We start from the raw sequence: 16,874 nt of genomic DNA, 5'->3' as shown, positions 1-16,874 counted from the left end.
GTTAAGTCCCTAATGGCATCAGCCCTCGCCTTTACCTCCTATAACACAAGAAGTCTACCCAGCTAACAGACACCCTTAGACCTAAAGATTACAAACTGGCACTCCACATCGTCCAATCCATCACAACCCATCCCAGTGCCACTCCACACCACCCTCCCTCACCTCTCCTGGTAGGCGGCATTGTCTTGTTTGACCCTGGAGAAGCGGTCGTCTGAGTTGACCTGGTTCTCCGCCAACACGCCCACCTGCTGCTGCAACATTTGTACCTGCAGGGCAAAAGGAAAGATAGGAGTGAAAGGTTATCAAAATGGCCCTCGTGATGAATTATTATCCTCTACCGCCTACGAAATATCAGTGAATGTTTACCAAAATTGAAAAACCTAAAAATTTCTTATCCTCTACGACTTGCCATTTTATCATCATCACAGGAAGTATAAGGGAAAGTAAATTAAAACTGCCCCTCCTCTCCTTAAAAGAAAAGGAGAAGGAAAAGGCAAAAACAAACGAGAACAAAAAAATAATCCACTATCCAACTGCCATCACTCACCCGACAGAGATGAAAAATGGGAAGTATGAGAGACTCTTCCTGAAAACTTCCCTATCGTCCTCCTCTTCCCCCTCCCCCCAAAAAAAAATCCATTTTATTTATCTATCAACATCACTATCGCTTAACATCATCAATCATGTTTGTATTATCATTATTAAAACAAGCCTAACATCATCATTCATCATCCCAGCATCACTACCCACAAATAAAATACTGCGTGCATCCATCTCCAACATATCATTCATACAAAACAAACTCGGCCAAGTCTTGTTCGGCGCTACAATTATCTCTCTTGCGTTCAGACAAAGGCTGGCTATTCACTCTGTTGATTCGCTTTCGGGACTGCCATGGTCACTGATTCCAGCCTCTCTTTGTCCTTCCTACCTGCTCCCCTGTTTATATGCTAACGAGTCTGGCATTCCTCTTATTTCATTCTCCATCCCTTTCTTTCCTGTCCTTCCTACCAGCTTCAGTGTTTACCATGATTTCTAACCATTCATGGAGGAAGAGACAGGTTAATTAAATGGTCTTCGAGATACCTATTTCCTTCGTTCAGTACACACATAAGCTCGTATTTCAGTCGGGTAAGAAAGCTCCCAAAGACCTCCTCCTTAGCGATTTATTTTTTGGATATGGTTGGTTAATATCCTTTTGTACGTTATTTATGCAGAAGACGGCATTACTGGAAGTATACACAAAGTAAACTGCTTACGAAAGATGTTAGAGAGATCAATAAATCACTCAGGAAAATGTGTTAGGGAGGTGAAATAAATCGCTTAGGAAGAGATGTTAGGGAGCTTCCTTAACCGACGGGAATACGGGACACAGCCAACCACCCAATTATTCTCAGCCTCTCCTTCAACAACTACTATATCTTTCTCTTTTTTTAATACCTCATCACATTAATATTTCTGACATTTCTAAAGCACAAAACAGGCAGTGATATGCAAGTCGATTTCACATGCAATTATATCAGGAAACACGCGAAAAAATGAATAAATAAAAGTAATAGGCATGTAAAGCAATGATCTAATAGGGGTGACTAAATTAACATGCAATTTGAGACAAGCAAACAGAAAAGCAATGCCAAGCAACTAAAATACTACATAGGATGACCATGCAAGGTTATTTTGACGGGGACATGCAACTAAACAGACTATAACCAATACTGTTTAAATTCTCTCTTTTTCTTTAATATTACTACGTTTAAGAAAGTATTACTTTATCAGTAAAGTTACAAGACGCTCCTTCATAGCTTTAAAACAATATTAAACTTTCCTCACAAAAAATAACTAAACATCCCCATCAAAACAACACTAAACATTTCGATAACATTCAGAATCAAACTGTAACACATTAAGCATTTCAAAAACACTCATAATCAAAGCCGTTACCAACCGTCTTAACGATATCCTTATAAAACTGGTGTCCATATCTCGGCGCCGGCTTGGTAATCTCAAACTGCCCCTGCCACATATCAAATTCTAAATCTAGGTTATTTTCCACCAAGCTCCCTTCCTGGATTGTGGTCCCGTCTTCGTTCTCGTCATCGTCATCTTCGGAAAAGTCACTCTCGCCACTGTTGCTCATCAGGGAGTCCCGCATTGGGTCTTTGCACTCTTCGGCGGCACTCATTTTCCCTGCCTTCACTTCTATTACTCTTATTTGCGTTCAATCATGCGTTCACTGATCTTTTCTTCACGAATCATACGTCTGTTCCTACATCGTGATCATTTCCCTTTGAACTGTTTTGTTAATTGCGCTTTCACCTTTTTTTATGTGCTGTGGTGATTGAGAGTAGTACATATTTTCATTACAAATACATGCCAACAGATCCCAGTGTACTGAATGTGTATATTAATCCAGTATATGGGTGCAAATATACTCTTTCATCCCCGCATATATACCGTTCCAGTATATATATGTATAAATTTACCATCCACGTATATGCTTAGAAATACATCCCTATCAACGCAATGAAATCCACTACCCCTGTATATGTTTACAAATATAAAGTATGTGTACTGATATTTTCTCCTACTCTAACTTCAGAGAGAGAGAGAGAATGCAATATACCCCCACACTCACTGCACCAATATCACATCCATTCAAACGTTTGCAAAAATCCTATCCAATACCACCCACACCACTGGTATTATTGGCCATCCACACCACCAAAACTACTGACTATCCATCCAAATCATAACTATCGGTACTATCCACACTACCTAGATCATATAAGTACTTAGCCATTAAAACCTTTCATACAATGACCACACACACACACACACACACACACACAAATACCGTCCCTTCCCACACAGAGCTATTGTATTTTCTGAGATGCTGTAGTGATGTACAGGACTGTGAAAATGTCTATATCTATGTGTGTGTGTGTGTGTGTGTGTGTGTGTGTGTGTGTGTGTGTGTGTGTGTGTGTGTGTGTGTGTGTGTGCACCTCTTCACATTCCTCTCCATATGGCATCACACAAGAAGACACAACAAGCAAGAGGATGACCAAGCTCTCTCTCTCTCTCTCTCTCTCTCTCTCACACACACACACACACACACACACACACACAATCACTCCCTTGTATTCTATCTGTTGACTGTGACCCAACCCCACAAGGGCCCCCCCCCCCGTGGCTCAAATCTCAACACATAAACGAGAGAGAGAGAGAGAGAGAGAGAGAGAGAGAGAGAGAATCATGACTAGTTGAAATATATTAAGTAAAAAATAAGTGAATCAGAAATAAGCTTAATATTAGTAGTTTAGGCACACATGGTTTTCGTACCTATACCTTCATCTATCAGTCTATCTATCTGTCTATTTCTTTATCTATCTGTTGTACCCTTGCTATATGACTGAGTTTTTATCTATCTATCTACCTCTATCAATCTGTCTACCTGTCTGTCTATCAATCTATTTATCTCTTTATCAATCTATCTACCTCCGTGACTGTTTATCTATCTGTCAAGTATCTGGCCGTCTATCAGTCTGTCTATTTATCACCCTGTCTATCTATCTGTCTATCTGCCCGTCTGTCTGTCACGAATGGCGGAACACATGCAATAACTTGGCCTAAAATTGACAACTCAAGGACAGTAGTAATGTAGGTAAATGAGTGAATGAATGAATGAAGGAAGGAAGGAAGGAAGGAAGGATGGATGGATGGATGGATGGATGTGGATGGATGGATGGAAGGAGGGATAGATGGAACGAAGGATAGATGAATGGATGGAACAGAGAGAAGGAAGGATGGAAGGAAAGATGGATGAAATGAAGGATGGATCAATGGAAGGATGGAAGCAAGAAAGTAAAGAAGGAAGGAAAGAATGATGGCTGGATGGAGGGATGCATCGAAGGACGGAAGGAAGGATAGAAGCACTGACAAGGACGGAAAGAAGGAAGGAAGAAAGGAAGGAAGGAAGGGAGGACGAAAGCAAGAGAGCAGTAAGGAAGGATTTACAAGAGTCGAAAATTGCAGGAAGGAATCAAAGTACAAGGGAATGAAATAAACACGAAATACTGACTCAAAATAAGGCAAGTAAGGTCAAAGAGTAAAGTGAGTAATAAAGTAAGCAGTAAAGTGAGCAATAAAGACAAAAACTGGAGTAAAGACAGGCCACCCCAGCCAATAAAGACACAGCTGGGAGAGAGATGAGACCCAGAGGCACCGTCACAGAACCAAGAGGGAGAAATAAAGAGAGAAATAAAGAGTGGAGGGCAGAGGGAATTTTATTTTTCTCATTTAAAAGACATCTAAACTATCATGATGGAATTTAGACTGGTAACTGCACAGAGAGAGAGAGAGAGAGAGAGAGAGTCGGAAAACACCAACGACGACCGGAAGGTAATGTCGAAAGAGAGGAAGCGTGAGAATGATAACTAAAGATGACTCACTCACGACACTTACAAATGACGTAGAGACAGCTCTACGGAACTTAAGGCAGGCTGCAAGGAATGTGAGAAAACAGACATAAATTAACAAACAGGCAGAAAGAAATTACAAAGAGATAGATCAATAAACAGATACAGACAGACAAAACATAGCTCTATTGGAACAAGTCGTAAAGAGAGAGAGAGAGAGAGAGAGAGAGAGAGAGAGAGAGAGAGAGAGAGAGACACGCGAGGAAGATGGGGTTTGTGTGGGTTGGGTTGTAAACACTCCTCATTCCTATTTTTACCTCGTGTCAAGTACAGGGAAGGGATATTTACCCCTCCCCCCCTTCTCTCTCTCTCTCTCTCTACCTTACATTCGATTTCCATTTTCCCCCTATTCCATTTTCTTTCGTTCACCCCTCACTATTTCTTCTATTTTCGTTTAAGGCCTTCCACATCCAGTCGATTTTCTTCAAGACGGGCAGGGCGTCTCGTACGGAAAGGGTGGATGGACGTTACTCATATCCTCCTGAGTCATTGAGATCCTTCCTAATGTACACGTGAAAAAGTTAAATAAATAAGTCGTCTTTTCGTGTTGCGAATAAAGTAAGGAAAATGGGTTGCGTAGGAAAATGGCTGACTGGATTAATTTTATCTTTCAACAATATTCATGGTTTTCCTTCCATTCCTCCTCCTCATCATCATCATCATCATCACCGTCATAATTAATATCATCATCATCACTATCACCACCACCATCACTGTCATGATTCTCCTCCTCCTCCTCATCATCATCATCATCATCATCATCATCATCACAGCCTCTATAACAACACGATCTAACAAAACTGACAACATAACAAAGACATAAATGCTTTCCTTCTAATCTAACATTCTTTCTAACACAACAACAATTCCTTTCTAACAAAAAAAACAACCAATTTTACCCCTCTTCACTAACCAATCAAATCTAGCTTCCTCAATCTTTTAAGCAATTTTCTAGAATCCTCAGTAATCCACAAAATCCAGCCATAAATACAAGGCAAAAAAATACATGGGCAACTGGGTGCAAAAAGGCCTTGCAGTTACGAAGGCGGACCCCCCTTGCAACCCGGCGTGTCAGCCATCATAATACCAGACCCAACTGCACTTCAAGGTCTCTCTCTCTCTCTCTCTCTCTCTCTCTCTCTCTCTCTCTCTCTCTCTCTCAGCCAGCCAGACCCTTCACAACTTCTGCACCTCAGACTCGAACGCAAACTGTCGCGCATTTGAATATCTCAAATTACAAATAGTTATATTTTCCTCCTCCATCACTTTACGTGGCGTCACATAGGAACTTTTTCACATAATTTCGTTCTCTCCTAAATATTCGTTGGGAGGGGGACAGTATTTCGTTTTTTATATATTTTTTCAATAGTCTTCGTAATTTCAGACACATATACAAACGACCTAAACACCACGTAGATTAAAACTCATGACGACATTTAGTAAACCAGACTCACAAAATTATATAAAGGGATGAGGCACTTTAAAATTGATCTGTCACTCGGTATTAACTCTCCACAAGCACTTTTTTGGTTACGACACACTTATATGGGCAATCGGACACAGTTTCCTACGACATGACACTTCTGACACCGTTTCCTGTGCTATGAAGGCTTATGACACCTGGTTGACACACTTTTGCTAGCGTGTGGTAAGGTATGGCACTGCTGAAGGGAGCGTGTGGCACTGCTACGGGGCAACCGGAGTGGCACTGAGGTTGAGAGGGGAGTCTCTGGCACTGAGGGGAGATGCGGGTGCCAGCTCACACACACACACACACACACACACACACACACACACACACACACACACACACATCACCCCCTCAACACCACATCCTACTCCTCCACATATCCTCTCTCTTTCTCTCTCTCTCTCATATCAACTCCCTTCCCCCTACCAACAAGTCTCACCCTCATTCCTTTCTTCCCTCCATTCCCCCTCCATCTCCACTCCCCTGGTTTTTCTTTTTTCCATACCCTTTCTCCCCCTCTCCACCCCTCACTCTCTTCTTCATACTCCCCTTCCCTCATCTTCCTCACCCCCTTTCCCCTCCCCTCCCTTACCCTCCCGGTCACTCCCCTCATCTGTCCTTGCATCCCTTCACACCCCCTCTCCCTCTCTCTCTAGCCCCTTAATCAAGCTTGCACATTTCCACACACCCTCTCCCCTTGCCTACTCTCTCTCTCTCTCTCTCTCTCACATCCCCCCCTCTTCTCTCTCTCCCTCATCCTTTTTTATCACTCCTCCCTTTCCCGTCTCCATAACACTCTCTCTCTCCTATTCCCCACTCTCCCTCCCGTTAATCACACCCTCACCACCCAACATTCCACCAATTTCCTCTCCTCCTCCCCTCACCTCACATACCCCCCTCCCTTCTCTCTCTCTCTCTCTTATGCATACACTGTCCCCTCGTTCATTCTTCATTTCCATTCCCTGCTTTCCACTCTTCTAATCTCCTCCCCCTCTCTCTTTCCCTGCTCAGTTTTCACCTCTCCACTTTTTCTTTGCATTAACTTTTCTCTCTCTCTCATCCTTCTCTTCCTCCTCCTTTTGCTGTATGGTACCCCCTGCCCTTCACCTCACCTCCACCTCTCTCTCATCCTGTCCTCCCTCTTTCCCTCCTCCCTCTCTCCCCACACTGCCTTCCCTCTCATCCTGCCCTTCTCCCCCTTCCTCTCATCCTATCCTTTCTCTCTTCATAACTTTCTCCCCCTCTCATCCTACCCTTACCCCTCCCCTCCCTCCTCATCCCACCTCCCCTGATCCTGTCCTCCCTTCCTCCCCCTCCCCTGCTGTGTTTCCCCCTGCCACAAATAGCCCGGTGAGTGCTAACATTCTGCCCCCTGCTTGATCCCTTCCCAGCATACTACTACCTTACTGCTGTTGTCACCCACCCTGCCCTGCCTCGCCTTGCCCAGCCCACTCGTACCCACCCCTGCCCTACCCTTCCCTAGTCTGTCTTACCTTGTCATGTTCTATCCTGCCTTACCATGCCCTTCCCTACTGTCTTGCCTTGCCATGTCCCACCCCACCCTGCCCTGCCCTTCACTGTCTTGCCTTGCCCTGCCCTGCGTGAGTCCTCGTTTCCCCAACATGGCACTGACTTACTGCTGACGTCACCCACCGCGCCCTTCCTTGCCATGCTCTGCCTCACCCTCCCGTACCTACCCCTGCCCTCCCCTCCTCTGCCTTACTCTTCCCTGCTCTGCCTTGCCCTTTCTTGCTCTGCCTTCTCCTTTCCTCCTCTGTTTTGTCCTTTCCTTCCCTACCTTGCCCTGCCCTGCCCTGCCTTGCCCTTTCCGTACCCACCCCGCTGAGCCCTCCCCTCCCCATCACGGTACTGGCTTACGGCTGATATCACCCGCCCAACCCAGCCACATCCCACCCATCACTACCCTCTCCTGTTCTGTTCTGTACATTCCAACCTTTCATGGCTCTGCTCTGTTCTGTTATACTCTATCTTTTCATACTTTATTTTCCTCTGCTGTTCTGCTCTACCCCTTCCTACCCGACGCTGCCAAACCCTGCCCTGCCCCACTCTATCCTACCCTACCCTACCCTACCCTTCCCTACCCAACCCAACCCAACCCTGCCCTGCTCTGCCCTGCCCTACCCTACTCTACTCTACCCTACCCTGCCCTGCCCCGCTACCCTACCCTGCCCTACCCTACTCTACCCTACCCTGCCCTGTCCTGCCCTGCCCTGCCCACGCCCCCACCAAACAGTGGCCACATAAGGGAGGTGTTTATAACAACGAGGGTGAGGAATATCACGCCACGCGGTGAGGGGACGGAGGGGAGGCGAGAGAAGAAACAGAGGTGAAGGAAAGAGGGGTGAAGGGGAGAAACAGGAGAGAAAAGGAGGAGAGGGGGAAGAGGATGGGAGAGAAAAGAGAGGAGAGGCGGAGGGGGAGAGGGGAAAGAGGGGTAAAGAGAGTAGGAGAGGGAAATAAGAAAGAAGAGGGGAAAAAATGCTATGAGAAGAACTGAGGGGAGGCTGGAGAAGGGAAGTAGAGAAAGAGGAAGAAGAGGAAAGGAGGAAAGACCAAAGAAGACAAAAGAAAAGTTAACATGAAAAAGGAAGTAATGGGAGCACGACCCCCCAAAAAAAAAAAAATAATAATAATAAAAAAAATAAAGGCAAAGGCGATTCATGATAAAAAAATACGTTTAATACATACACACACACACACACACACACACACACACACACACACACACACACACACACACTTTCTCTTACTCCGCTCTGCCATCCTGTTCTTACAACTTAAATATTTAGAGAGTAAGTCTTTCCATTAATATTAGCACCGGGCCAACTCTCTCTCTCTCTCTCTCAGTATATGGAAGCACTTAAAGAAAACATAACACCATGCAGTTGTGTGTGTGTGTGTGTGTGTGTGTGTGTGTGTGTGTGTGTGTGTGTGTGTGTTGCAGAGCCTGGCCACTCTTAAAGCAGCACAACTCCCTCACACACACACACACACACACACACATCCATACAGCCTCATACAAACAATTTCATACACACAATCTCATACGCATTTACACACACACACACACACACACACACACACACACACACACACATAATCTCACAAACACCAATAACTCACCCTCCTCTTCTTTCTCCCTCCCTCCAGTCTCTCTCATCCTCCAAACTCATCATTCTCACTCCTCCTCCTCCCATTTACCTCTCTCCCTTCTCCCCTCCCTCCATAAATCTCTCCCTTTTCTCCCTCCCTCCCTTCCTTGTCTTTCCTCCCTCTCCCAATCACTCCTTCCTCTTTTCTTCTCCCCTTGATCAAGCATCTTCATCTGTTTTTCACGTTTTCTCTCTCTCTCTCTCTCTCTCTCTCTCTCTCTCTCTCTCTCACACACACACACACACACACACACATGAATGACAGCCAGAAAAAAAGCAGGAGGATATAAAACATATGTAAAGATGAAATCCCATGAGGGTGTGTGTCTGTATGTATGTCAGAGAGAGAGAGAGAGAGAGAGAGAGAGAGAGAGGTCATAAAGCTCTCGGGTGTGGCACTGAAAACACAATATATGAGCCGAGGAAGAGAGGCAGGCGGGTCATACGCCAAGGTGGATGAAATACCCCACTGCTATCTATCTAAGCTCTCTATCTATCCATGCTATCTACCTGTCCATCCATCTATCTATCTATCTATAGCCAGACGCCCTACTCCCGTTAATGGTGGCCACAAACAAATCGTCTCCTAGTCGCCCTGTCCCCTGCCATTTCGCTGCCGTTTCCCCAACTTACACCCCCTCTCTCATACACTTCTCTACTCCATCCTTAAATCTCATCCTCGGTCTCCCCCTCCACTTCACACACACTGATCCACAAACCGAAATTACATATGGTCGTCCACACGTAGCACAAATAACACACGGTAACACGAGAACACCGAAAGCACACAGAGAGCGGTATAAACACAGACGTGATATATACATTAACAAAAATAACGACACTGACAAATTAAATGAATGAGGATGCGGATGTGCAAATAAATGAATAAATAAGGCAATAAATAAATAATAAAAATGAATGTTAAATTAAAAAAAACATGATGGAGTTGCTGTGCGGATGTTTCGTTCCGGCTGACAGACAGAGAAACAAAAGCGAAGCATAATGAGAAGGAAATGCCAAAACAGCCATTACATACGATACGTCGCACTTCATCCTTAGCGATTTATTTTGTCTCTTGCACCAAGAGAGAGAGAGAGAGAGAGAGAGAGAGGGAGAGTGACACGTGCACCTCTTCCTCAGCTATTCATTTTGCCTTTTTCACCTTAAAAACATTGACCTGTCAGACTTCTCAGCTGAAAATTGCCTGGGGTTTGAATACAAGAGCTGTGCAGACCATGAAGGTGTCATTACTGCTTTATATGATTTTTTATATCAGTATCCCTCAATAAATAAATCAATAAATATCCCTCCTAAGAAAATTTCAAGACAATTTTTTGTTTTGTTTCCCAATTCATGCTTTCCCCCCCCCCTTCCCTCACTTTTCTTCTCACACACTTAATTTTCAAACTCCATTTTCTTGTCAACTTTCATCTTACACACACACACACTTTTCTACACCCCATTTTTCCTTTCCGATTCGTTTCTCTGTCATTATTTCCTCACTTTCTTTACTCTCTCTTTAACTTCCTGACTCACAAATACTCCTTTCTCACTTCCACACACTGTTCAATTCCTTTCTCACTTCCACACAATTTCTCATTCCCCTCTCACTTTCACACACTACATACCTTTCTCTTCTTTTTTTCTCTCTCACCTTTCCTAAATAATTTATCATTCTTTATAATAACACTTACTGACATTTTCTTTATTTCCTTTCTTCATCTCTCTCGTCTTTGAAAATCCCTCTCTTTATTTTCCCTCATCTCACTTTTTCACGTCTAATTTTTCGGTGTATCTCAGTTTATTTACTTCAATTTATTTTTTATCTTTCTTTTCCTTCATTTTCTCACTCATTTCTTTTTTCATTGCCATATTTCATCTCCCTCCTGATCATGTTTTTATTTTTTCATTTCCACTCCTTTTATCATATTGCTTACTTCGCTTTCAAATTCTTCATTACCTTATTTCATCTCTCTCATTTCATTTTACTCCTTCACCTCCATTATTTTCCTCGTTTTCATCTTTTCTTCATTTCCACCTTCATCTTCTTCACCACCACACTTTACCTTCCTCATTTCCCCACATCTTCCTCCATCTTCAAGTCTTCATCACCACTCATTTTATCAGTGTCACTCTTTCATAACCCCAACCTTCTTATGATCTTCATTTCCTCATCACCACCCACATCACTGTCTCCACTTCATCACCGCCACTATCTGTAATGCCTTCACTCTTCATTTTCCTCATTCACACACTTCAGTTTCCTCATTACCAACCTTCACTTCCTTCATCACCTGTTCTTAATTTCATCTCCACCACTATTTGCATCCCCTTCAGTTTTATGGTCAATTTTAACACTCACTTTCCTCATCACCACACTTCATTTCCCTCACTTTTCCTTCACCAATATTCTTCATTATCTTTACCCTCACACTTCATCACATCAGATCAACACAATATTCTTTAATCTTCTCTCCCTCCTCCTTCCCTCCATTTTGCATATATCCCGGAGACAGAGAGGGAGTAGGAGAGAGAGAGAGAGACAGAGAGAGGGGTAGTGAACGACGAAGAGGTATAACCAGAACTGAGTATGAGCTAGATAAGGCGCTATCAAGACGGTGATAAGGAACAACAGATTACACAGGCATCCAGCACCGGGCGATACAGCAAGGGTTACAAAATATCTCTGTACCGTCTCATTCTTTACGCTGATAAGATACATAAGATCATCGCTAATCTTATAAACACACTGCTATATACCGTACCGTAGAATACAAGTTTGTCTGTTGTATTTATCGATGCAGCAAGGGTTACAAAACATCCCTGTACCGGCTCATTCTTTACGCTTACTCAGATACACCATTTCTTTACAGAGAGATTCTATAAACACACAGTTATGTATTGTACCGCTGAATACATGTTTATTTGTTATATTTAGCGACATAATATTAAAAAAACCCGAACACTGTGAGTACAATAATAAATAAAATAAATTCAGTAAAGATATCCCAACGCCCCACTCTCAAAATAATGATAAGACCTGATTCCCTGATTTTTCAAGGCTGCTGATTTATCTTCTAATTTAACGCGTTGGTCGCCTCCCTCCTAACCCATTTAAAGTGATAAAAAATTTTCCTTCTTCGCGCCATATTATGACGACTCATCCAGTTTGGGGAGACACTGCGATGACGTAAAAATGAAAAATAAAAAAAATAAAAACACACATTCTATTACTTTCCTCCCATTTTCTGTTTACTTCATTTACTTCTTTAATAATTCCTTTACTGAGCTTTATATGCTACTCTGTACTCGTTCACATTTTTTTTAAGTTCAAAGATTTATTTATATTTTATTTATTTATTTATACAAAATTATGGGAGTTACCAAATACCCGCGTCGCCTCGTCTTACACAGCGATTAGATATGAATAGTATTTTGCCCCGTCAAGATCACTCGCTATGTCTTAAGATTTGGGGGTCTTTCTTTCACTCGCTTAACCCCTTCACCACCATGGCCTAGTTTGCTTCCCCCCCCCTTTTTTTCTGTTATTTATTTTTTGGTGTTATTTTGACTTAGATGGGGATTTTAGTTCGTCATTTTACATATTCGTTAACCCCGTACTGACACAAATCTTTCGTTAATCGTCACTGCAAAAGATTTTCGTTTAAACATTCAATTCTATACTGATAAATGTCCTTCACTTACACACCACACGTTTTTCGTTACATATTCGTGAAAAACGCACATCAATTCCGTACCAACATCAACCCTTCGTTAAACAGGGCATTCCACACGCTCTTCGTTATACAGGTCACTCCATGGCCCTTCGTTTAGCACATTCATCAGCCTCGTTTCGATACAAGTCCTTCGTTAACCAGAACACGCCACAATCCTCGTTAAACAAGTAATCACCTCCATATCGACGCCTTCCCTTCGCTTCGTTAAACACACTCATTAACCCTCGACACACCACCATACCCTTCGTTAAACAAATCACTCCACATCCTTTCTTACGAGTAATCACTCTACATTCTTCGTTACACGTCTCATCACAATTTCTTCGTTAGTCACTCATTAACCCTCGACACACCACCATACCCTTCGTTAAACAAATCACTCCACATCCTTCCTTAAATCACTCTACATCCTTCGTTAAACGTCCCATGACAGTTTCTTCGTTAGTCACTCATTAACCCCACCACCAGCAGCTCGGGGTGTGAGAGGGAGACTAACGAGAAACACATAACGAAAGATAAACAATAGCTAGAGTGAATGACGTCACGGCTATTATATCATTACTGTCACGCCGTTTCCTTCCTCTCCAACACCCACTCCGAAGCTCCCTAACATCTTTTCCTTGGCGATTCATCTTACTTATTGACACGTTGCCGTCCTCGTCTGTGATTTCGTTATTTGTCATACCACCAAACTCTGCATAAATAACGCACACAACGATATTAACCTGCCGCATACAATAATAAATCGCCAAGAGAGCGGTGTTAGGGAGTTTTCTTAATCATGAGAGGGTTCAGCTCCTTCAGCCCGAGGATGCACACACACACACACACACACACACACACACACACACACAGCTTCTTCACTGTCACCTCAGCATCAGTCCTGCATGAAATCCCAAGCACGTTTTCAATACGGACGGTGGGTATTAGCGCCGAAGTGGTGACATGTGAAGCCTGTCCGGTATGTAGGAAGACTGCTATTACTCAGGGAACGGGTCACTATCCCTATACCCATCGTCGAAGCATAAAAAATAGCTAACAACAACACAGCATCACATATCTATAGTGTTTTTACTCTACTTGGCTCATTTCTGCGTCCCTTTGCAGCTTTAGTGGTTGGAAAAAACGATGTAACTGCTCTACACCTTTCCATTGCACTTCTTCGCGACTAGCATTCATATTCTAGTGTTAATCTTCTCTTACAACTCAGTACTGAAGATTGAGAGAGTGCATTTTTTGGTGAAGTTTAGGTAAAAAGAGTATAGCACACTAACACCACTACTACACCATCACACCTAGCACCACTAACACCACTACTACACCATAACACACTAGCACCACTAACAACACCACTACACCACCACACCCAGCACCACTGCACCTAGCACCATTAACACCACTACTACACCACCACACCGAGCACCACTACCACCACTACACCTAGCACCATTAACACCACTACTACACCATAACACACTAGCACCACTAACACCACCACTACACCACCACACCCAGCACCACTCCACCTAGGACCACTAACACCACTACTACACCACCACACCCACCACCACTACACCTAGCACCATTAACACCACTACTACACCACCACACCGAGCACCACTACCACCACTACACCTAGCACCATTAACACCACTACTACACCATAACACACTAGCACGGCAGCCACAACACAACATCAAGGCCTTGTGTCTTAAGATGGTAACACTGCTCCTCCCTCCCTCCTACGTCTCTCTCTCTCTCTCTCTCTCTCACACACACACACACACACACACACACACACACACACACACACACACACACACACACACACACAACTCCCAACAGTCCAGACCATTACATAGAGTACATACATACAACATAATAGTCTAATATGAGTACAAACACATATCTGTATACTTACACACACACACACACACACACACACACACACACACACACGCACACACACACACACACACACACACACACACACACACTAAACTCAAGCATTCTTAAACACAACAACCTCAAGTACACACATGCTAACATCATCACACACACACACACACACACTCTCTCGATTGTCTCTCCCATTTCTTTCTACTCTAGTTCATTTCTTTTCCTATCATCCACCCTTCCCCCCTCTCTCTCTCTCTCTCTCTCTCTCTCTCTCCCAACAACTTCCTTCCTTTGTCCCCCTTCTGCTATTGTCCCACACGGCGGGTCAAAGTCTGGAGAGAGAGAGAGAGAGAGAGAGAGAGAGAGAGAGAATTTTACCTCATCACCAATATTACCAACACACCAAAACTTGCTCATCCCACCTATATTTTCCCGAGTTCTAAAGTTCCCGCTTTTTGCCAAACGAACCCGAAAACACGAGAGAGAGAGAGAGAGAGAGAGAGAGAGAGAGAAAATACAAGTGTGTGCCAGGAGGAAGTTTGGAAGGGAAAAGAATATTTGCGGGAGGGGAAAAAAAAAGTGGAGAGGAAGATCCGAATCGCTAACTTTCATGCTGCGGGAAATTAGGCAGTATTAGGCCTGAACCTAAATTTAACCCTTTAATTATGTGTCACTGTCAATGTTTTTTTCTGCCACCAAACGATTGAACCGATTTTTCGAGATCGGTAATAAACTCACTATCCCATTTTCTAAGATATTTTTCCCTCCGCAACACAAAAGCCCGTCTGTTATTGCTGTCTGCATACCTTTCCATGTTTCTTTTTAATCCCTATTTCATCTATTTATCAAGCCTAGCCACTTTCAGGTCTCCACACTCTACGGGATGTTCACGCCTTGTTTAAAAAGTCTCGTGCCTATTTTAGTCATTATATTTATTACTAATTTTAAGGGCATCCAATCCCACTCTACGGGCTGTCCACGCCTGCCTCCGCGTTTATTATGTGACCATCATTATATTACAGCTTTATCTATCTATCGATCGTTATATTATTTTTTTCCAGTTTATTCTCAATCTACGGGATATCGTCACCTGGTGCTCTCTGAATAGTTAATGCTTTTCTGTTCTATTTATTTACATATTTTTACACGTGTTCAGAACAATCAATTTTCCTTCCTTTCTTACCTTTTTTTTTTTTTATACAAGTGTCCATTCTCTCTCTCTCTCTCTCTCTCTCTCTCTACCTGTCGACCTACCTTGGTGTTGAGGTAGACAGGGTCCTCGTCCATTTCGGGGTCCAGGTAGAGCAGGTCCTCCTTGGCCGCCCTCTCTCTCGCCCACTCCTGCCTCCTGAAGGGGCCACGGCAGGAGAAGCAGGAGAGGGAGACCGAGGGAGAGCAAAATAATGTTCTAAGACTACCAGGTTAGGGGGAAATGCAGCTACCAAAGTGCAGGCCCGTGAACAAGAAAAAAAGGAAGCAAAATAAGAACTACAGATAATTAACCAATAGCAAGCGGATAAATATCAATAAATGCACAACAACAACCAATAACGCAGGTAGATAAATAAAAGGCAAGCATAAAATAAAATAAAACACCTCAAGCCACCAAAATGCAAGCGAATCAGTACAAAACTAAACACCAAACGGAAAATATGTGCCGTAAGGAAACCTGTGAAATAAACCAAACATCAACCGTGGAAAAAAAACACCCGCTTTCAATTAGTAAAACAGCTACTGCATCTGTAAAATAAAGCAAACCAATTAGCTACGAGAAAAAAAGGCCCTGAAAACAGCAACCACAACTCAAGCAGGCAATCTGAGGAAAGGAAGAAAGAAAGAAAGAAAAAAAATGTGCTGGACTAGGCTACAGGTGTGGCAACATGGCGGTGATGCGGCTTCAAGATGGCCGCTACGAGGGGTGCAGAAGCGAGGGGTTAATTTAGACTATTTTCTACTCTTTTCTCAGACCTTGTGGTTGAGGTCGAGCACGTCGTCCTCGAGGGAAGCGTCCGAGTACATATCTTCCTGGTCGGCAGCGGAGGAGCGGCCGGAGGAGAAGGAGGAGGTGCGGTAGAGCTGGGAGGCGACCGCAGTGCCCCCTACCCGCTTAGGGGCG

The 16,874-nt window shown here is 43.5% G+C and overlaps 1 protein-coding gene and 1 long non-coding RNA gene across 2 annotated transcripts in view; both read right to left on the bottom strand.

Annotated features, from left to right (window-relative positions):
• LOC145390064 (uncharacterized) overlaps window positions 1–16,874 on the bottom strand; it is a 258,037-nt gene that overhangs the window by 17,470 nt on the left and 223,693 nt on the right. The window lies entirely within an intron of this gene.
• LOC145411118 (rab11 family-interacting protein 4B-like) overlaps window positions 1–16,874 on the bottom strand; it is a 144,641-nt gene that overhangs the window by 8,146 nt on the left and 119,621 nt on the right. The window contains exons 8-9 of the mRNA XM_080281198.1: window positions 16,727–16,874; window positions 163–266 (exon numbers count right to left, since the gene is read on the bottom strand). Coding sequence (XP_080137324.1) covers window positions 163–266; window positions 16,727–16,874 — 252 coding nt within the window. The remainder of the gene's footprint in view (window positions 1–162; window positions 267–16,726) is intronic.

Source organism: Coenobita brevimanus, chromosome 1 (genome assembly GCF_032717465.1).
Source record: "Coenobita brevimanus isolate Jiangsu-jjx chromosome 1, ASM3271746v2, whole genome shotgun sequence".
Lineage (NCBI taxonomy): Eukaryota > Metazoa > Arthropoda > Malacostraca > Decapoda > Coenobitidae > Coenobita > Coenobita brevimanus.
The sequence above is the reverse complement of the archived record's forward strand: the minus strand, read 5'-3'. Positions and strand labels throughout refer to the sequence as shown.